The sequence below is a fragment of the Alosa alosa genome, chromosome 17, assembly GCF_017589495.1.
Source record: "Alosa alosa isolate M-15738 ecotype Scorff River chromosome 17, AALO_Geno_1.1, whole genome shotgun sequence".
NCBI lineage: Eukaryota > Metazoa > Chordata > Actinopteri > Clupeiformes > Clupeidae > Alosa > Alosa alosa.
Window position 1 is genome coordinate 12915699 of NC_063205.1, and position 20000 is coordinate 12935698.

The 20000-nt window shown below is 42.8% G+C and overlaps 1 protein-coding gene across 4 annotated transcripts in view; it reads right to left on the reverse strand.

Moving 5' to 3' along the window:
• dock4b (dedicator of cytokinesis 4b) overlaps positions 1-20000 on the reverse strand; it is a 152341-nt gene that overhangs the window by 4739 nt on the left and 127602 nt on the right. For 2 of the 4 annotated variants that reach the window (XM_048267639.1, XM_048267638.1), the window contains 9 exons: positions 19551-19727; positions 14033-14116; positions 11295-11414; positions 9903-10027; positions 7955-8075; positions 6887-6968; positions 4108-4217; positions 3139-3211; positions 1665-1784 (listed from right to left, as the gene is read on the reverse strand). In XM_048267639.1, the coding sequence (XP_048123596.1) occupies positions 1665-1784; positions 3139-3211; positions 4108-4217; positions 6887-6968; positions 7955-8075; positions 9903-10027; positions 11295-11414; positions 14033-14116; positions 19551-19727 (1012 nt within the window). Of the gene's footprint in view, positions 1-1094; positions 1550-1664; positions 1785-3138; positions 3212-4107; positions 4218-6886; positions 6969-7954; positions 8076-9902; positions 10028-11294; positions 11415-14032; positions 14117-19550; positions 19728-20000 lie in introns of those variants that run through there. The other 2 variants (XM_048267641.1, XM_048267640.1) reach the window with 2 other exon arrangements.

Sequence of the window (20000 nt, forward strand, 5' to 3'; positions counted from 1 at the left end):
CTATTGTCCCATATGCAGCACAGCAAATCAAAGTTAATCCACTTCTTTACATTTGCATACCAGTTGTATTTAAACCAACTAAAAGCTTGACTGAAACATTGTAAAACCATTAACATCTCAAGCAATCCATTGATATTTTGAATGCACTTACAGATGCGTTTTTTTATGTAGCCAGTCACCGACATAAAAAAAAATATGCGGTTATATTTCACAACTTTTGTGAAGTACTAGGAAAGGCTGGCAAGCAAGATGCAGACAGATATCACAGGTAGGCCTATTATAACTTAGACATATATTTACTTAGGCTAGGCCAGCAAAACACGCTAGAGATGCAACAGATCAACTTAATGTGTATTTCCTCTGTCGGTCTGTGGTTCCTTCATAAATTGGCGCAGCAAATTATCAGACGAGTGACAGAAGCACCAGATAATTTGACCAGCAGTCTTCGGCCCATAATTTGTAAAACGATGCTGCGTCCGAAAAAGATTCTAGAAGCCCAGCTTTTCAACTCCAAAAAGGAGGACAATTGAGTCCGGCTTGAGGCTGCACTGGACAGGGTTTTAAACTGTCCGCCCAAATCCGAACGTAGGCCACCCTGTCGCTAACTGGCTTACCAGCTCCTTCTCAGGCTCTATCGCATATAGGCCACCTCGATCTCTCAGCCCCCGGCTACAACACTAAACGTAAAGGCATATTTTTACATATTTTACCATTTTCACACCTTTAACGACACCTGTGAAAAACACCTTCACTCTGCAACCACTACACTTCCTTCAGTAGCCTTAGAGCCACAATTACACTAAACCGGATGGAGACATTTCACTTTCGCTTCTCTCGCGACTCCTCGCTGGCAGTCCCATACACAAATTTAATACCTCCTTTTCGAAAATTCAAGACATTCCAGTCAATTTAAGACTTTTTTAGGCCTTAAAAACCGAAAGTTGTATTTAATACTTTTTAAGACTTTTTAAGGATCCGCGGGAATCCTGTGTGTGTGTGTGTGTGTGTTCTGTGAGTGTGGAAGACAGATAGTGTGAGATTGTGTGTATGCGTCTGTGAGAGAGAGAGCGTGAGAGCGCGCGCGCGCGAGAGAGAGAAATAGAGAAAATAGAAAAAGCAGAGGAGAAAAATCCAGAAGAGAGACTAGCTCCTCAAAGTAAAAATTGTGTTTCTCTCCCTCCAGAGTCGTAGTTAAAAAAGCGCTTCTCATTATTCCTCTCTGCGCCGCCCTCATGCCTCTCCGGCTGATCCGTAAGAAGGGAGGGGAGAACAGCGGGTGTCGAGCTGATTTCAGACGCCAAAGCCGGCCTAGCAGCAGCAGCAGCCATGGCAGCAGCAGTCAGGAAAATGAGATGCAGGCTCTCGAACCCGACTTTAATTGTCGCTGGTAATACTTTGGTGATGAGGGACGGGTAAATCCTGAACAGCCATAAAATTGGAATTAATTCAGAAATGAAGGGGGGGTGAGAAGACAGGAGTTGGTGAACATTCCGGAGAAGAGAGAGAAAAAAAGGAGAAGAAGAGAGGCGGCAGAGTAAAAGGGCGGACACTAAAAGCGGTCAAGAGTCAAAAAGTCAAGAGAAAAAAAAGGGAAATATTAGTTTGGCGTCTGAGAGTTGGAGAGGAGTTGTTTGACTTTGCTGGTGTATTTTCTTTCCTTTTACCTGAGTACGTTGGTCTAGGAGGGACAGGGGGACATAAGAACCTGTCAGAAGCTGGCTGCGGTGGTGTGCTGGCCTCTTTAACACAGTCAAGACTCCAGCTACTCGCAGCAGGCCTGACCACTTCAAAACACGTAGGACAGGTGCAAATCAACACAGTTATCATCATTTGGAATTATTATTGTAAATTTAATCTCAATCCTCAGCTGATGGTAAACATTCGGCCGGCTGTTGTCCATGTGTTGGTGAGGGATGGGGAGGGGAGGGGTGGGGTTGGGGTAGGAGCGGGGGGGACTGTGCTTTTGTTTATATATATATAATTCAATAAACATTGCTTTACATTGTAAAGCTTACACAAAAAAAGGACAGTTATCTTCACACGAGCAGACATTTTAACCTCCCTCTCAAGGATATCACATATGCATTTGGACAAAAAAGGGCCATTTTAAAACACAATCTAATGTTGTTGATCGGGTTGGATTATAATCCTTTTAGTAGGTGTTTGACTAACTGGGTACCATTTCAGCGCTAAATGCTGTTGAGTATTCAAGGGGCATAGATAGAAACAAATCCATTCAGCCAGTCCATTCTCAACATCCCTGTTGGCACTTATGGGTGTATCCTTCCATTACGAGTCAAGTCACTTTTATTTATATAGCACATACCAAAACAACATCAAGAGTTGACTCAAAGTGCTTCACCGTCGTCGATGCAAATAAATCATTAATAAAACTGTACACAAACAAGCGCTAATAAACAGAGTGCTAATCTAACACTGATTTGATAGTGCCGTTGTCAGTGTGTGAGTGACTGACATCTCTGTGTGTTAGGAGAGGAGAGTTTACTGCTGGATTGCTCATACCTTCTCCTCCTTCTAATGAAATCATTTCGTTGCCTTATTCCTTCTTTTTTCATACGAAACCTGTCGAGCCTACACTGTCAGTTCAGAGAAACCTAGAAAGGTGTCTGGGTGTGTGTGGGTGTGTATGTGTATGTGTGTGTGTGTTTTACTGAGAGTGGAATCAGGGATAAATAAATCGGATTCTACAAGTCTCTCAAAGATATGCCAAATTATTTCACATTTGCATCAGATGAGCTAAGAAAAAAGCAACAAAAATACCCTGACATACTGTCTATCCATTCCCACACATATTTGGCTTGAGCAGTGCTCCTCGGGGACTTTGTCTATGAAACTCCTCATCAAGACTATTATAAATTAGGGGATGGATAAGCACTTGGAAGGATAACAACCATGCAGCCCTCACTTCAAAGAAACACACATCAACACACTGCTTTCTTTTTCTTATTGGGAATAATTCTGACAATGTCTGTGAGCGGGAGAATTATCTAGTGATGCCCTGTCACATATTGCTAGATGAGTGATTGTACAGTGTAGACTAGGATACCTGCTGAAAGTGTGCAGTGTGTGTGTGTGTGTGTGTGTGTGTGTGTGTGTGTGTGTGTGTGTGTGGCTAACCTTTGTCAGGAGCAGAGATGTTGGGTTCACTGCGCGGTAATGTGGAATCCCCCATTTGGTGTGCGTTCATCCTCTAAGGAACAAAATGACCGAAATAAGTCAGAACAACTAACAGCAGATTTGTTAAAGCGCCCATAACAATACCAGATCAATGAAACAGATCTCAAATTGAGACAGTGTCATCCAAATAACTTAAAGTGTAGTTACCTTTAACACTTAAGACCTGTGTGTCAATATTCCTTTGAATGGGAATATCCATTTTGATGTAACATTTTTCAACAAAGTATGGTAAAATCTATTAATATTCATAGTACTATTTATTCATAGTATTATGTATTAAGTATTCGTATTCCCACCCAGACTGCATTTTGCACTGAAGTTTCTGATTGCAAACATTCCATTCATTCAAAGTAAGATGTCATATTTGACAGTTATAGAGCTAAAAAATGCAGTAAATGGAGTTGGGCGAATATTCAGATCATCATGTAACCTGAGGACAAGCGAAAGAATTACATTTTCCATTGCTTGGCAACAGTAAAGCTGCAGCATTAGACCTCCAGCCTTGTACCTACAACTGAACCACAGCCAGGGTATATCCTTAACCAACCCCACTCTCACTCATGTCATGTTGCTTAAGTATAGCCTAGCATAGCATAGTTTAGAAGAGAATAGCATAGTATAATTTAGTATAGCATAGTATACTATATGGTTTTGTGCAATACCGTGCAGGGGTGCGTTTCCCAAAACCATAGTTGCTAACCTGTTAGCAACTTAGTTGGTTGGCAATGGGAAATTGCACTGCAACCAACAAAGTTGCTAACTTAGTTTTAGCAGTTATGGTTTTGGGAAACGCACCCCAGTATGGTAGTTACTGCTGCTTTTCCTAGACTAGTTGACATCATCAACACATAGTTGTAGTGTTTGTGCGTAACAGTGGTGGTGGATGTGTGTTCTGCTGTTCCACGTCACCTGTGTGGGGTCCAGGGGGTTGGGATAGATGGCACTGCAGGGTCGGTCCCGTGGGGACAGGCAGGCGTTCTCCCGTGAGTGCTTGTGTTTGTCCGGGAGCTGGGGAGAACCTAGTAGAACATGACAGAGAGCAAAGGTGAAAGTAAGGGGTTAAAGGAACATAATCCCAGCGTATATAGAAGAAGCAAGCAAATGCAGAGATATACCCTACAGTATCTCCTGCAAAAAATATACACACACACAGGCAGACGCACACATAAAAGCACACACACACACACACACACACACACACACACGCTGAAGCTGGCTGCATGCCCCAGCACCCCGTGAAGGACAGGAGTGATGAGCTCCCACACCGCCCCTCCCCCTACCGAGGTGAGAATTGCACTTTTCTGGGCGACAGACAACCACACAGGAGGGCCATTTGAATGTGTGAGCACGTGTGTTTATGTGTAGCCATGTGTGTAAGAGTGTGTGTGTGTGTGTGTGTGTGTGTTTGTACATTTGTGCACATACATCTCTCTCTCTCTGTGTGTGTGTGTGTGTGTGTGTGTGTGTGTGTGTGTGTGTGTGTGTGTGTGTTTACATGCACACACATGTAAGGTGTTTTGTTTTCTGTCCACGTTGAGCATCTGTTCCGTTCTCCTTTTCTCCTCCCACCTCTGTGGTTGCAGCAGTCTAAACGCTCTAGGTCCTCATAAAATGATCCAGCTTACTGAAGGCTGCAAAGCTGGAAGTGGATTTCTGGTTTACAAGTTTGCATGTTTCTATCTGTTTCACTCACACTCATTAACGATTAAACAATGTCATTGCCAAATGACTGAACTGTTTTACAACTATTCACATAACCCAGGCCCATTGGTGACTGGAAGAGCGTGGCAGATGGATGAAGACTCTTTGAGCGCATGAAAGAGCCTGGAATGCAGCCTATCTACATTTACAACTTATTAGGTTCTTGCATGTCATATTAAACTCTGTACTTTATACTTTAACAGCTGTTAACACACGTTATCCATGCTAACATCCGTTAACACGTGTTATCCACATAATAATCTGAGGGAGTGCTAAAGTGCATAATGTCATGTTGTCTGTGATACTGCAGTTAGACAACAACAACAACAACAACAACACATTGCATTTATATAGTGCCTTTCAAGGCACCTAGAGCACATTACAATGAAGCACCACCAATCCCACAGGCAGACATGCAGTATGTTTAGGATGGCTAACGGTGCTCACAACCACATATTCATCACCAGGATGATCAGTGGACTCTGTCCACACTGATAGTTCTGTAAGTTATAAAGCACTGGCTGGAGGCCAAGAGAAAAAAACACAATCCATTTACGCTATCTATTCATTTAGCAGACGCTTTTATGCAAAGTCACTTACAGTATGTATGCACATTTTCATCAGCATGTTTGCTCTCGGAGAATGAAGCTACTAGGAAGCCGCTGATGAAATGAGATTTTCATTTATTTCATAGCTCAACAAATCGTAGCAGTATTGTAATGGGTGGCGATTGCTGTTTATTTAGAGTAAACGTCTATGAAGGGGCAGAGAAATCTATACACCTATACAAAATAAAAAAACCTTTGCTGCAGATTCACACAACGTAGAGTGATTGAGTTTGTGCGCTGAGAGACCACAACATCAAACCATGTCACCACAACATCAAAACTACACGTATGCATCCACATCACACAAACACAGACATTTAGGACTGAAGTTAAGCCCTTAAATCCAAGGCATCCCACTACAGAGACCTGTATGACTCACAGTGGCAAACTCTCTCTCTCTGTCTAACCATCTGGCAGAGGTTTTACAAGTGTCTAACAAACCCCAGCAACACCCTCAACACACACACGCACGCACGCATGCACGCACACACACACTTAACAGCAAAGGAGACAGGTAAAGTGAGAAAAGATGTACTCTCTATCGACATACACATCTTCACTTATTCTCACCTCTGCAAATTCCCTCTCACTGTCACTTCCCTCTATCTGGTTCTCTCTGTTGGAGTGTGTGTGTGTGTGTGTGTGTGTGTGTGTGTCCATAATGAGATAAGACAATCATACCCCGCATTTACAGCCTCTCCTAGGTGCTTAAGGCTTACAGATGGCTTAATTGGTATAGAACAACACTACCACTCACTAAATGACTACTCTCCACACAACCAGGCCTACATAATGGCCCCTGGAAGAGCCTTTAGATGACGGCAGTGGATGGGAGTTGTGATCATTGTATAATGCTGGTTGCCAGGGTGAGCTATAGAGATGTATGTGCACTCTCAGGTGGATCAGAAGGACAGCATGTCTGCATTAAAGTTTCCATTAATGGGCTAGACACAAGTGTAAGTGCTACTGTAGGTCCCTGTTGGAAGTTTAAGTGACTTTTGCATTCTGAAGAGTGTGCCTGACTGAGTGTGTGAAAGAGTGAATGACACCATTAGGATTAAAAGAGAAAGAAAGACAGACAGACAGACAGACAGACAGACAGATAGATAGAATTTATGTGAGAAATCCACTTATCCTGTGTGTGTGTGTGTGTGTGTGTGTGTGTGTGTGTGTGTTTGCTCTTCAAAACAGAAGAGAGGTGGAGGATGAGGTGAGGAGAGGAGGAGGAGGAGGGTAAGAAGAGGAGATGGAGGAAAGGAGGAGAGTGACAGGAGAGGAGGAAGAGGAGGAGATAGAGAGGAAGATGATGAGGAGGAGTGGGGTAGAGGGCCAGGAGAAGAGGAAGATGATGAGGAGGAGGAAGAGGAGGAGAGTGTTACCTCTAGCACTGGAAGGAGCAGAGCTGGTCACATTAGGAGACGCAGAGTGGTTGGAGCTAAGGCTCGAGGTAGATGGGCTTGGCTGAGGAGAGACAGAGTGGGCCGTTGGTTTCGAGGAATCTACCCCTTTATTGCAGTCCTGTTGTTGTGTTTATGCTCTCTAAATATCATCATCTAGCTTATTATACAAAAATACGTTCTGGTAGACAGACTTGGCAAAACTGTACACTGCACAGGAATGTCAATAGAGCTCATTAAATAAGAATAACATAAAAATAAAAAATTGGATAGAGAGAGAGAGAGAGAGAGAGAGAGAGAGAGAGAGAGAGAGAGAGAGAGAGAGAGAGAGAGAGAGAGAGAGAGAGAGAGAGAGACAGACAGAGAGAGACAGACAGAGACAGAGAGAGAGAGAGAGAGAGAGAGACAGAGAGAGAGAGAGAGAGAGAGAGAGAGAGAGAGAGAGAGAGAGAGGTAAATACTGACAGAGATAAATGTCGAAGAGTGGAAAGAAAAAAACAGAAAGCCAGAAATAATGAGATTTTAGTAAAACTGAGAGAAAAGGACACAGAAAGGGAGAGAAACATACCAGCAGAGGACAGAGAATGAGAGAAACAGAGGAAAAGAAAAAAGGGCAAGAAAGGAAAAAAGGAGAGAGAGACTAGAACAGAGAGAGAGGGAGAGAGACTAGAACAGAGAGAGAGGGAGAGAGAGTAGAACAGAGAGAGAGGGAGAGAGAGTAGAACAGAGAGAGAGGGAGAGAGAGTAGAACACACACAGAGAGAGAGAGAGAGAGAGATACAAAAAAAAACATGCATATAATATTACAGAGAAAAGAGAAAGAATGAGAGAAAGCAAGAGTGCAGGAGAGAAAGAGAAGGAAAGAGAGAAGAGGCAGACAAAGGCAGGTAAGTCTGAGCATGGCCCAAAATGACAGATCATGATTATTTAAAAGGATCGCCGCAGTTCAAGATCACATGTAATAGGTCTGCTGATGGCCCATTATCTCCAGTCAAAAAAACTGTGTGTGTGTGTGTGTGTGTGTGTGTGAGTGTGTGAGTAAGAGCTCACCTGCATGTTGAAGACTTCGTCAGAGCTCTCTGATTGGCCCGTGATGTTGCTCACCTCATTGGAGGCCTGAGACGACAGTGACGACGATGAGTATCTGTTCACCGCTGGGTAGGTCAGAGGGCTACACACACACACACAAAGTATATAGATGTTAATTATTGCCACCATCAGCACATAAGACATATGGCATGTTCAGCAGGGAGATATTCTGCATTCATGTTGAGGGAGAGTGAGGAGTCCACACACCACACAATGTGTTGCTCTTGGCATGTTTCTTTTTTCCATAGAAAACACAGCACCTCCACCACAAATAAACACACACACACACACACACACACACACACACACACACACACACACACACACACACACACACACAGTCACACACACAGTCACACACAACAAAACAAAACACTCAGAGACTCAGTGAAGTCTAACGGTTAGTGGCTGTGACGGCATGTGTTATTTTGTGCAGATAACTGCTGGGACCACTGGTGTGTGTGTGTGTGTGTGTGTGTGTGTGTGTGTGTGTGTGTGTGTGTGTGTGTGTGTGTGTGATAGCATGTGTGTCCTTAAATGAGTGTCTGCATATATGATGTTTAGAAGTGTTTGTATATGTACATAAAGGTTAAACATGTTTTTGCACATATGCCTGTTAGATTAAATGGATGTGTGTTTGTGTGTGTGTGTGTGTGTGTGTGTGTGTGTGTTGTAAAACAGTTGGTGTGTGTGGGCAGTGACAGCATGATTTCTTCTGTTGAGTCTGTTCACACTCGAGCACACACACACCGGGACACAGGTGAGAGATAAGCGCGGGTCAGTGGACACTGACACACACACACATGCACGCATGTACACACACACACACACACACACACACACACACACACACACACACACACACACACACACACACACACACACACACACACACTGAGCCCCATGTGTACCAGCAGGGCAGCACCATAACACAGTCAGACTCTCTCTCTCTCTCTCACACACACACACACACACACACACACAAGCAGAGAAATGACAAACACACACACATAGCATAGAAATGAAAGGCACAGACAGAAACACAGACCCACAACCACGCAGAGATATAGAAGCAGTCAAACATACAGACAGACACATAAACATACACTGACACACACACACACACACACACACAGAAATCTAAAATGGTGCCTAAGCTCTCAAAATATCTACTATCACTAAAGATGTGTTATGTCACTTTAAGTGTGAGAAAGGCAGAACGAGAGAAAGATGGGATGAGAGAAAAAAGGTGTGAAGAAAGAAAGGAAAACAGCAAAAAAAGAACAAGAGAGAAGGAAGCTACAGGCTGCAACTGGCACTTCATGTTTTTTCTCCGTTTGCCTTCTCTCAGTTGCTCTGGCAACAATTGCGGCTGGGTGGATGTTTGTATGTGTGATTGGGGTAGAGTAAACCAGTGTGTGTGTGTCTGTCTGTCTGTCTGTATGAGTGTTTGTATGTAAGAGAGTGTGTGTGAATGTGTGTGTGTGTGTGTGTGTGTGTGTGTGTGTGTGTGTGTGTGTGTGTGAGTGGTGTCTCTGATGTGGTGCACCTGTGACTCATTTCAATTGTAGTGAAGCAGGAACACACTCGCCACTAATATAATTGACACAAACAAACAGCACTCCAATCATCCTGGAGTTGATCAACCTTTCACGCAGCGGGCGGTGGCTTTGTGATTAGCGGCCTATTCCTGCTAAGCACTCAAGAGCCACGAGACCCTCACATACAGAGGTGTACAGAGGGGAGGGGCGTCAGAAGGAGGAGAGAAGAGTTAAGATAGAAGAGAAAGAGAGAATGTTAAGGGGGGATAAAGGCGGGAAATAGAGAGAGAGAGATAAAACAGATAGAGTTAAAGAGAAGAGAGAGAGAGGGATAAACTGCCCCCCCCCAGCCCACATCTCCTCCTCACCTGCGTCGTGCCACCACTCGACCCCCCTCTGGTGGGCACATAATGTTGGGGGCAGAGTTCCGACAGGTGCGCGGGCTTCCGTTGGTGAAATGGATGGGACTGGCACGCACATAGGCTGGGAACTCCTGAGAGAGAGAGAGAGAGAGAGAGAGAGAGAGAGAGAGAGCAAGAGAAAGATACATTTACATAACATATACATTTAGCATTCATGTTTGCATCCTACACAAAGCAGTGGGTAGGTTTGGAGGAGGTAAATATTAAAATGTACATAATTATCAATGCAAATTATGCTTATTATCAATGCTAATCATCCTATTATAGCTGTCTCCTGCATTCATGGTCTTTTATATCCTTGAAACTACAGAACAGAACATGCATGCTATGCAATAAACTAATAGTCGAGAGGAAGATAACTTTATACTGTATTCGTAAGTGTATGTTGAATTCGTATGCACTATGTTAATTATGTATAATCACTATGCTAATTCACTTGTTAAGACTATCAAAATGCATTAATGGGATGTGATAACCTTGAAACTATAGATCTATCATTGTCATAGATAAATGAATTGTAAATTGAAAAGCAATGTAACTATTTATAGGTTTGAGAGAGGTATTAGGCTTTGTTTACTTCCAGACACATTGTTTTAATAGGGAAGGAGGTTGAGTGTGTGTGTGTGTGTGTGTGTGTGTGTGTGTGTGTGTGTGTGTGTGTGTGTGGATATGTTAATTGTACATTTCTAGGCATACAGCTCATTCATCGTCATTGCTAACAACCTCATTATCGCATGCAAAACAGCTCATTCTTTAATAACTTTCAACTCATAGACTGCTCTATCCATAACAGCGTATAAAACTGTTTTTATTATATTTAACAGATGATTGTTTTTATGTCATAACACCATTACGAGCTGTACGGAGTACAGATTAAAAGTTGTACCACTGAGTGCTTTCTAACTTGTCCCATTGGGGTAATCACTAAGATAAATATAGCAGGTAGTTGCGCTGATTCTGGATCAGATCTGGTATTTATCCATCCAGGGCTGTACCTGGGGATATTCCAAGTACATTAGTGGCAAACCTGGCTAAATTAACTCATAGTAAGTAGTTAATTAAATCTAAAGAAGAACGAACCCAATGGCTTAATTACACCTGCAACACAGAACCACAGGGATCTTCCTTCAGAAGGTTTATTCTTATGCTGAGGTAACTTACCATAAGTTTGTTATCACTTGCTTAGAATTAGCCACACATATTACCGCTCCTACTCGGTATAGTTAATCAACCCTGGCTTGTAATTAATCCACATGCTTGGAATACTCCCCCAGATGTAAGCCAGACCTCGGCCAGCTCTGGGCCGATGCTCTTCTCTGTGGGTGCTGTTAAGCTCACCTGAATGCCCAGACTGGACTTCATAAGGTGGAACTGATCCACCAGCTTCTTGTGCAGTGGCCGCATGTCCTGGGGGACGAACTTCTCGTGCACAGCCAGGCCGAACTCCAGGATGTGGGCCTGGATACAGAGAGAGGGCGGACAGAAAGACAGTGGGAGAGGTTCTAGTCTCACCAGGTACAACAATAGCAACAACACTTAACCCTCCTCTGTCTCTGTCTCTGATAATGCTCTAAACTGGTTTCAAACCTACATTACTGGCAGAGATTTTATATCAGTCCTAGGAGATCATGTATCTGAAAACATGACTTGCCTTTTGGTGTGGCCCAGGGAGCTGCCTTGGTCCCCTGCTATTTTCTATATATATGCTCCCATTGGGAAACGTCATAAGTCAGCATAATGTAAGCTTCCACAGCTAATGCAGATGATACCCAATTGTATCTTTCTGTGGAGCCAACTAACCTTAGATGGCCTTTGCTCCCTCACTGCATGCCTAACCTCCATTAATCAGTGGATGAGCAAAAACTTTTTGAAACTAAATGATGACAAAACAGAGGTACTTCTGGTTGGACCAAAACTAAAGCGAGATATTATTCTTAGTAATCTGGGGAACTTGGCACACCAGGTCAAACCAAAAGTAACAAGCCTCGGTGTCATCTTAGATGCAGAGTTAAGTTTTAAGCCCCATATCAGTAAAGTTACTCAGACAGCCTATTTCCACTTGAGAAACATTGCCAAAGTCGGCCCTTTTTAACTCAACAAGATGCAGAAAAGCTAATTCACGCCTTTATCACTAGCAGGTTAGACTACTGCAATGCACTTTTCACTGGTCTTCCCAAAAACATCTAAAGAAATTGGCACTCATACAGAACTCTGCGGCTAGACTTTTAACTAAGACTAAGAAGAGAACACACATCACCCCTGTGTTGGCTGAACTGCACTGGCTCCTATTTCCTATAGAATTGATTTTTAAGGTTATGTTAATTACTTACAAAGCTCTGAATGGCATAGCACCTTCATATATCTCTGAGCTTTTAATATCTTATCAACCACAAAGGAAACTTAGATCATCCAATTCTAATCTTTTAATCATTGCCCAAAGTGCTCCACAAACAAAGTGGAGAAGCTGCGTTTATCCATTATGCCCCAAACTATGGAACACCCTGCCTCTGTACATCAAGCTTGTATGAGTTCAGTAAATATTTTTAAAAAAGATCTGAAAACATACCTGTACAGGAAAGCTTTTAGTTAACTCATCTTATCCTGTAGACTACATTTTCAGATTATTCTACATCTGCTACTATTGGAGGGTTAGCCAGCCAGAAGCGGATGGGCTCCCCTATTAAGTCAGGTTCTGCTCAAGGTTTCTTCCTGGAATATGGGAGTTTTTCCTTGCCACAGTTGCCATATGGCGTGCTTGTGGGGTAAGAGGGTTAAGGCTGCCAGTCTTATGGCGTCATTTTATATTTTTTGATATGTTGCTGAGTATAACATAAACAGCAAAGAAAAGTGATTGATAATGACTGACTGGACTATTATTGTGTTACATGTTTCAAATGTAAAGCACTTTGAGCTGCATTCTGTGTATGAAGGTGCTATACAAATAAAGCTTTATTATTATTATTATTATTATTATTACTCCTGTTGCGTTCATTTCCTGTTTACTAGTTTCGTTCCCGGTCAAAAATGACTGCTGCATTATAACGTTAACTTATAAATCGATAGTAACACATATAGTATCATCTAATGTTGGGATAGATTGTAGCAACTTATGATCATACTTATCAATAGGTATGTGCATGGAGTCAATTTTACACACTGACCATTTTCTCACCCATTCATTTCTAATGGCTGGTCATTTTTGACCAGGAATACACATGGGTGTTCTAAAGTTAAATAAAACACTGAAATTGTTATGAAAATTATCAAGATTTGTTTTGTGTTCAGATGCCCTGTGTTAACAAAATCATGGAGCCTCATGATAGTCAGAATAAATTAACAATATTTTTTAAGAGAAAAAAAATGTCCATCGGTCACATTTGACCACGAACACAACAGGAGGGTTAAAAAACTACTAATCTGCAACATTAACAATAACAATCAGCTATAAAACAGCATAAAGTAATAAAACGCAAACATTATTCAGTGATAAAAAGAGACTTGACCATGTTATTTCTCTTCCTGTGCTAAGGACTACTACTTCTAACACTTCTGACTACTTCTGTGCTGCCAATATATGAGATATTGTTGAAACCTTTTTTAAAGGCTTCCAATAACTTGGGAACGAGCTTGGATATGATGGCCGTACCCTTGATGATGAAACTCAAAGGTCCATTCTAGGTGTATTAATCATGAATGAAATTAAGTATTATGATGAAACGATGGAGCTCTGGATGATGAAAAGGCATTTCACAAGCTCTCTTGATCAGTATAATGAGCCTATTTTTACGAAAGTACAACCTCCTAATTTCTTACTACACCTCTGTAAAGGTTGGCTTTGTACATTATGACTGTACAGGAAACAGTTCCACATTTTATTTTATTCTCAGAGGGGTCTATTCTCAGAGAATGAGACAAAGAGAGTTGGAGAGAGACAGAACAAGAAAGGGACAGACAGAGAGAGAGAGAGAGAGAGAGAGAGAGAGAGAGAGAGAGAGAGAGAGAGAGAGAGAGAGAGAGAGAGACTGTTGTATGGACAGTCTGGTTTAATTATCCTGCCTCTCCAGCAGTGCACAAACCTGTTCAAACATGAGCTCTCGTAGTCGCCCAATCTTATCACCGTCTTCTGGGTGGTTCACAATGTAGTCCTTCACAAAGAACGCCTGCAGGGAGGGAAGAGAGAGAGATAATTAGAGAGAGAGAGAGAGAGAGAGAGAGAGAGAGAGAGAGAGAGGGAGAGAAAAAACATCCAAATAAAACACTAAACCAATCATGAATCAGAAACAGGCAGAGCAGGTGTGGAGGTGAACTGACACTTTAACCCTGTGCTGCAAACCTGTCTCTGAGTCCACACTCTGCTAAGTGAAGTGATAATTAACATGGCCAAACATCTGCAGTTCTCACATTCTCACATCCACCTAAGGGCTGATTGGATGTTTGTGTGAGAGAGTGTTTATTATGTGTGTGTGTGTGTGCACATGCGTGTGTGTCTTTTCAACTAGACTGCATACTGAAAATCAAGGTAGAAACACATAATCACATGCACTCTAGTACCCATGCTTACACACAAAACACACACACACACACACACACACACACACACACACACACACACATACACACACACTCACACATAAACAAACACACCAACAGAAGCCGTTTCAGTGCTATTCAGTGTATCAGGCAGTATTTACTTATCCCCAAGCTCTCCGTGCACCACGCTGGTGTGACATGCTGCAGTGTTGTGAGCGCTGAGGCAATAGAACCCCGGGGCAGAGGGGCAATTGAGTGTGGGGTGAATTTAAGATGCCATCAGGGGCTTCATGAGTGAGAGATACCCTTACCCATTCAAAGACACACACACACACACACACACACACACGCGCACACACACACATACAGTCAAGGACACAAGCATATATTTATATTCATAAACACACACACACACACACACACACACACACACACACACACACTCACTCTGCAGCACAGTGAGATGGGCTAGACAGATAGATAGATAGATAGATAGATAGATAGATAGATAGATAGATAGATATGAGCGTTTGATTTAAGCTCTGCATTAATCTCTGGATACATACCCCCACACACACACACACACACACACACACACACACACACACACACACACACACACACACACACACACACACACACACACACACACACACACAGACAGACTTTGAAACATTTCTAGGGGGAGCAAACAACAGAGTGTGGGACTCACTCTAACTCAAGATTAGATATACGTATTACATGTTATAAACAAAAACACACACACACACACACATACACACACACACACACACACACATACAGTAAAAAGTAATACAGAAACATATATACACACATACACAGTAAAGGACATCCCCTGCTCCCAACACACACACACACACACACACACGCACACACGCACACACGCACACTCACAGACACGGATAAATGCCAAGGATAAATAAAACTCAAAAGCAGTCTTTCAAAGCATCTTTTCAAACGGAGGCGAGAAAAGGAGGAGAGAGAGAGAGAGATAAAGAAGCAGAGGAATGAGTGAGAGAGAAAGGCATCCAGGGAGAGAGATAGAAAGAGGGGATAGGAGGGGGGGATAAGAGGGATAACGAAAGTACACAGAGAGGATCATCCTGTGCATCTCCACAGTGAGACAGTGTGTGTGTGTGTGTGTGTGTGTGTGTGTACAGTATGTGTGTGTGTGTGTGTGTGTGTATGTGTGTGTGACTATCTCCAAAGGACCAGCCTTAAGGGAGGGACTGCCTTGACTACAGGCCTCTCTTTCCCCTCTGCCACCCTCAAAACCAGCCACTGACCACAACTCTCTCTCTCTCTCTCTCTCTCTGCCTATATCTGTCACTCTCCATCTGTCTCTTACTCTATGTCTAGCGTTTTCTTTCCCTCCATTTTCAGCTATCTCTTTCTTTCTTTACATCTCTTTCTCTCTCTATCTCTCTATGTATATCTGTCTCTTTCTCAGTCTCTCTGTCTCTCTCTTTCTCCATGGCAGGCATCAAACCCAAAGAGTCTGCACAGTTCTTCTATCGTTCCTCTTTTCTGTGTTTTGTTATGCTAGGGAGAAAAAAATATGCACGCCAAGCGTGAGAATAAAACACAGAAAAAAGAAAAGATTCAAGTGTGTGGACTTTTTAAGTATTTAACAGTATATAACAGTACAGTATATAACAGTCTGTATATACAGTATATTTAACAGTATATAACAGTCAACTGAAAGTACCAAACCCAGCACATCAGTGGTCTCAATCCTCTGTGTCCACCCAGCAAAGGTCGGCAACAAGTCCAGAGACTCCCCAGAAAAAACATTATCAGCTCTGGAGCTCAGAGGCATGGGATTCATTTGCGGCAGGAGTCTGTTGTCGACTGTTTTCCCTCTACGAGCTACTTTGATAAAATGAACATGGCAGAGAACTACCAATGTTTGATATTAGCAGTAGCTGATCTCCACCCAAAACAGCTGAATATGTTTCGTATGTGTCCCAAGGCTTCTTTCAACTTCTTCTCTGTTTGTAGACTGTTAACTTGATTTGATCGGAATTTTTACAGGCTTACCATGTGACTGTGCTATCAGATTTGTGAACATTCTCTTTGAACCTTTTGGAGAAACAGGAACTGGTGGGAAGCTACTGGTAGCTCGTGAGCTACTTGTTGGAGACCTCTGATCCACAGTATGTGTTCTCACTCACTGAATAGAAGTTCATTCAAATGTAATACAAAGCTGCTTTATTAGCATGACTGTTTACATTTTCTGTTACCACAGCTAACATTTAGGACAGGGATATCTTCTCATGATGAATAACAAGCATGAAAAGTCTCTAAACACTTGGCTGGCTCCATCTGGCCTATACGGACATGCTGGTTGTGGTTTGTAGAGAGGAGTTAAAAGTTCATGCACTGTCAGAGAGTCCATAAAATATTCAGGCAGGGTCTTCAGATCTGGTAAACCAACTGTGAGGGGAGAGGTACAAGACTGCTTTATTCAGAGTAAATGTGAGCCAACATGTGTTTACTTAAAAACACATTGATCTGAGGGGGCTCTCCAGACAGCGTCCGATGTATTGAGCGAGCGTGTGGAATATGTGTAATGTCACACCAAACGAGGGAAAGTATTGAGAAAGAGATGGAGAGAGAGAGAGACCAGAGAGAGAGAGAGATAGATAGACCAGAGAGAGAGAAAGAGAGAGAGAGATAGACCAAAGAAAGAAAGAGAAAGAGAAAGAGAGAGAGACCAGAAAAAGAGAGATACAGTACCAGAGAGAGAGATAAAGAGAGAGAGAAACATGTTTGTGTTTGGGGGCAATGAGGGAGTGGGAGAGAGAGAGAGCATGTAAAAAGTATGATGCACTTAAAAAGAATACATCAAAAAAAAAAAAAAAAAAAAAAAAGTGCACAAAATACTCTTGGTGAAGCAGAGGAGCCAGACTAGCTGTCAAGTGAGTCTGAAAATCATTAGAAAGCCCCAATTAAAAATGAAGCGCTTTGCAAATGAGAGCAAGAGCAGTCTGGCTTTCTCCACCAGGCCTTCAAATTGAAGTCATGCATCTAAATATTAATGCTGGTGGGATTTGGGGGTGGTGGTGAGGTGGGGTGGAGGGTGTAATTCAATGGCGTACAAATTGGGCTCCACGTCATTAGCACAATGCAAATAAATTAATGCATTTAGGGAGTGTGGTGAGCATGGTACTTTGTGCGCAGAGTTGTGCCTGATTTGTTATGCGGCAGCAAATTGAAACATGAGCCGTTTGTCATATTGTGAGTGCGGGGTGGGGTGGGGGGGGGGGTGTTACAGTGGCAGCACAAGGACACTGGCAGAGATGCACTGTCAGACACATATATATGTATGCACATGCACACAACACACAAGCATGCACAATCTCATACACACACAAACACACACACAGACACGCGGCTGCAACGATGCACAAACGCCCACAGGCGATGAGAAGGAAAGGGCGTCCGGACATAAAAAAAAGCGGAAAAAAAAAAAACCAAAGCAGTTCCTTGCGAGCAACTTCACTCTCCGCTCTCTGAGCGAAACCTTTCAGTGCCTCTGAGGAGGTGAGCAAAAGGCCGCTATTAACAGGGGGTTGCTATGCAACAGTTGGACGAGAGTGCTCTCTGGAAAGAGGCTTATTTTCCCAGCGTCACGTGACTCCCCACACATCTATCGCCGTGCTTTTTATGCGTTATGGATTTTCTGCTCACATGGCACTGATTCTCAACAGGCTTCTACAACAGCTACCTATATTAAGGGGCTTTTTTTCCCTTTCTTTTTGTTTTCTGCAGGCAGAGTGAAGGGCAGCCTCATCCAGCAATGCAAAGAAGGCTGATGCTGGCTGGATATTGCTTTGCTGTCTGTTGCCTATGCAAGGCTGGATATTGTGGAGATGGTAATTAAGCCAGTAACGCCGGGGTCATGGCTAATTAACTAGCAGTCACATTTCACATTGAGATTGGGGACATTTACATTTATTCATTGAACAAAAGTTTTGTTTATCCAAAGTGTCTTACAAAATAAGAAGCAACGTTCAAACTGCACTTCAAGGGAGACCTTAGGTAACAATAAACACTAGTATTAGAGGATGAGAGTGCAGAAGTACTCGAGTACAAAGTGTAGTCTAACGAGAAAGTAAAAGGAGGGAAGAAAAGTGCATGGAAAGTGCATGGTAAGTGCATAGTAAGTGCAGGTGTGTTAGAGGTTAGCTATGGGCTACACCAAAGGGCAACTGATTAGCTGTTATTTCACATGCTTCTGTACAGTTGTTTGCAAAATGGTAAATGGGTACACTGTGAATGGACAGCACTTTTCTACTCCTACGAGCACTCAATAGGTCTATATAGATTAGTGTCACATTCACCAATTCACACACACTCACACACACACACACACACACACACACACACACTACAGAATGGTCTGAGTGAAAAGTTACCTATACCTATCCTTACCAGTCATCTCTTCGTAACATTTCAGTCATTAGAAACTGCAAGCTTGAAATGCTTTTGTATATTTTTAAAACCTTCTGTTGCTTTGTTGGCATCAGATACTTTAATTCCTTAATACAGTCATAGTAGTAGTTAGCCTAGAAATCTAGACGCACCCTAGTGGCAGCAAATTATATTTGCTGCCAGGGCTAGTCTAGCAACTCTCTGTTGGCTTGTGAGCTCGAAAAATTAAACATCTATCAGGCCAATCAAATTGTGTATTTGTTAGGCGGGCTTAACATAATGATTGATGGCAGAGTTGCAACGGTTTGGCTTGAATTCCCTGCTACTTGACAACAAATAAGATGGATGTTGCTCTTGGCGAACAGTGTGACACGAGTTTAGCTTTTATTAAGTTGGCAAAAGTTTCAACTAGCCAACTAGCTCCGCTGGTGGGAAACGCATGGGACTCATAGCGCTGTCCTATTGCGTGCAGAGAGAATTTGAAAGACAACCGATTATCCCGCCCCTCGGACTGAGCACTGCGAACGGTGAGTGCCCAAACCCTACATTTTAATCGTCAGGCTAAGTAGTAGTAGTAACAGCAGTAGTAATAGCAGCCAAGCTAACCTCTTGGTAGCGTGCTAGGCCTCCATTGACAGCAGCGTCGATGACCCCGTTGAGACACATGGTGAGCGGGTTGATGTTCTGCATCTGTCGCGTCTGGCACTGGGTGATGAGTGTCCGCAGCTGCAGGTTCTTGTTCTCGATCACCTCGATGGCGTTCTCCAGCGGGCTCACCTCCACCTAGAACACACAGAGACACGGAACTCGTCGGTTTTGAGACTCAGGAGGAGAACGATGTGGTGTCAGACAACATAGGGTTCTACAAAAGATAGTGCCCTTATATAGCTTACTGTGCAAACATATTTTGACATTATTTTGTTATCAACGTGGTTATGATTTTTCCTTTCTTTTGTAATAGCAAAATTATGCACATCAGGCAGAGTACTGCATGTCAGTCACACAGTACTTCAAGATCTGGGCTCGATTCCAAGCAATACCCAGGGGCAATAGCCA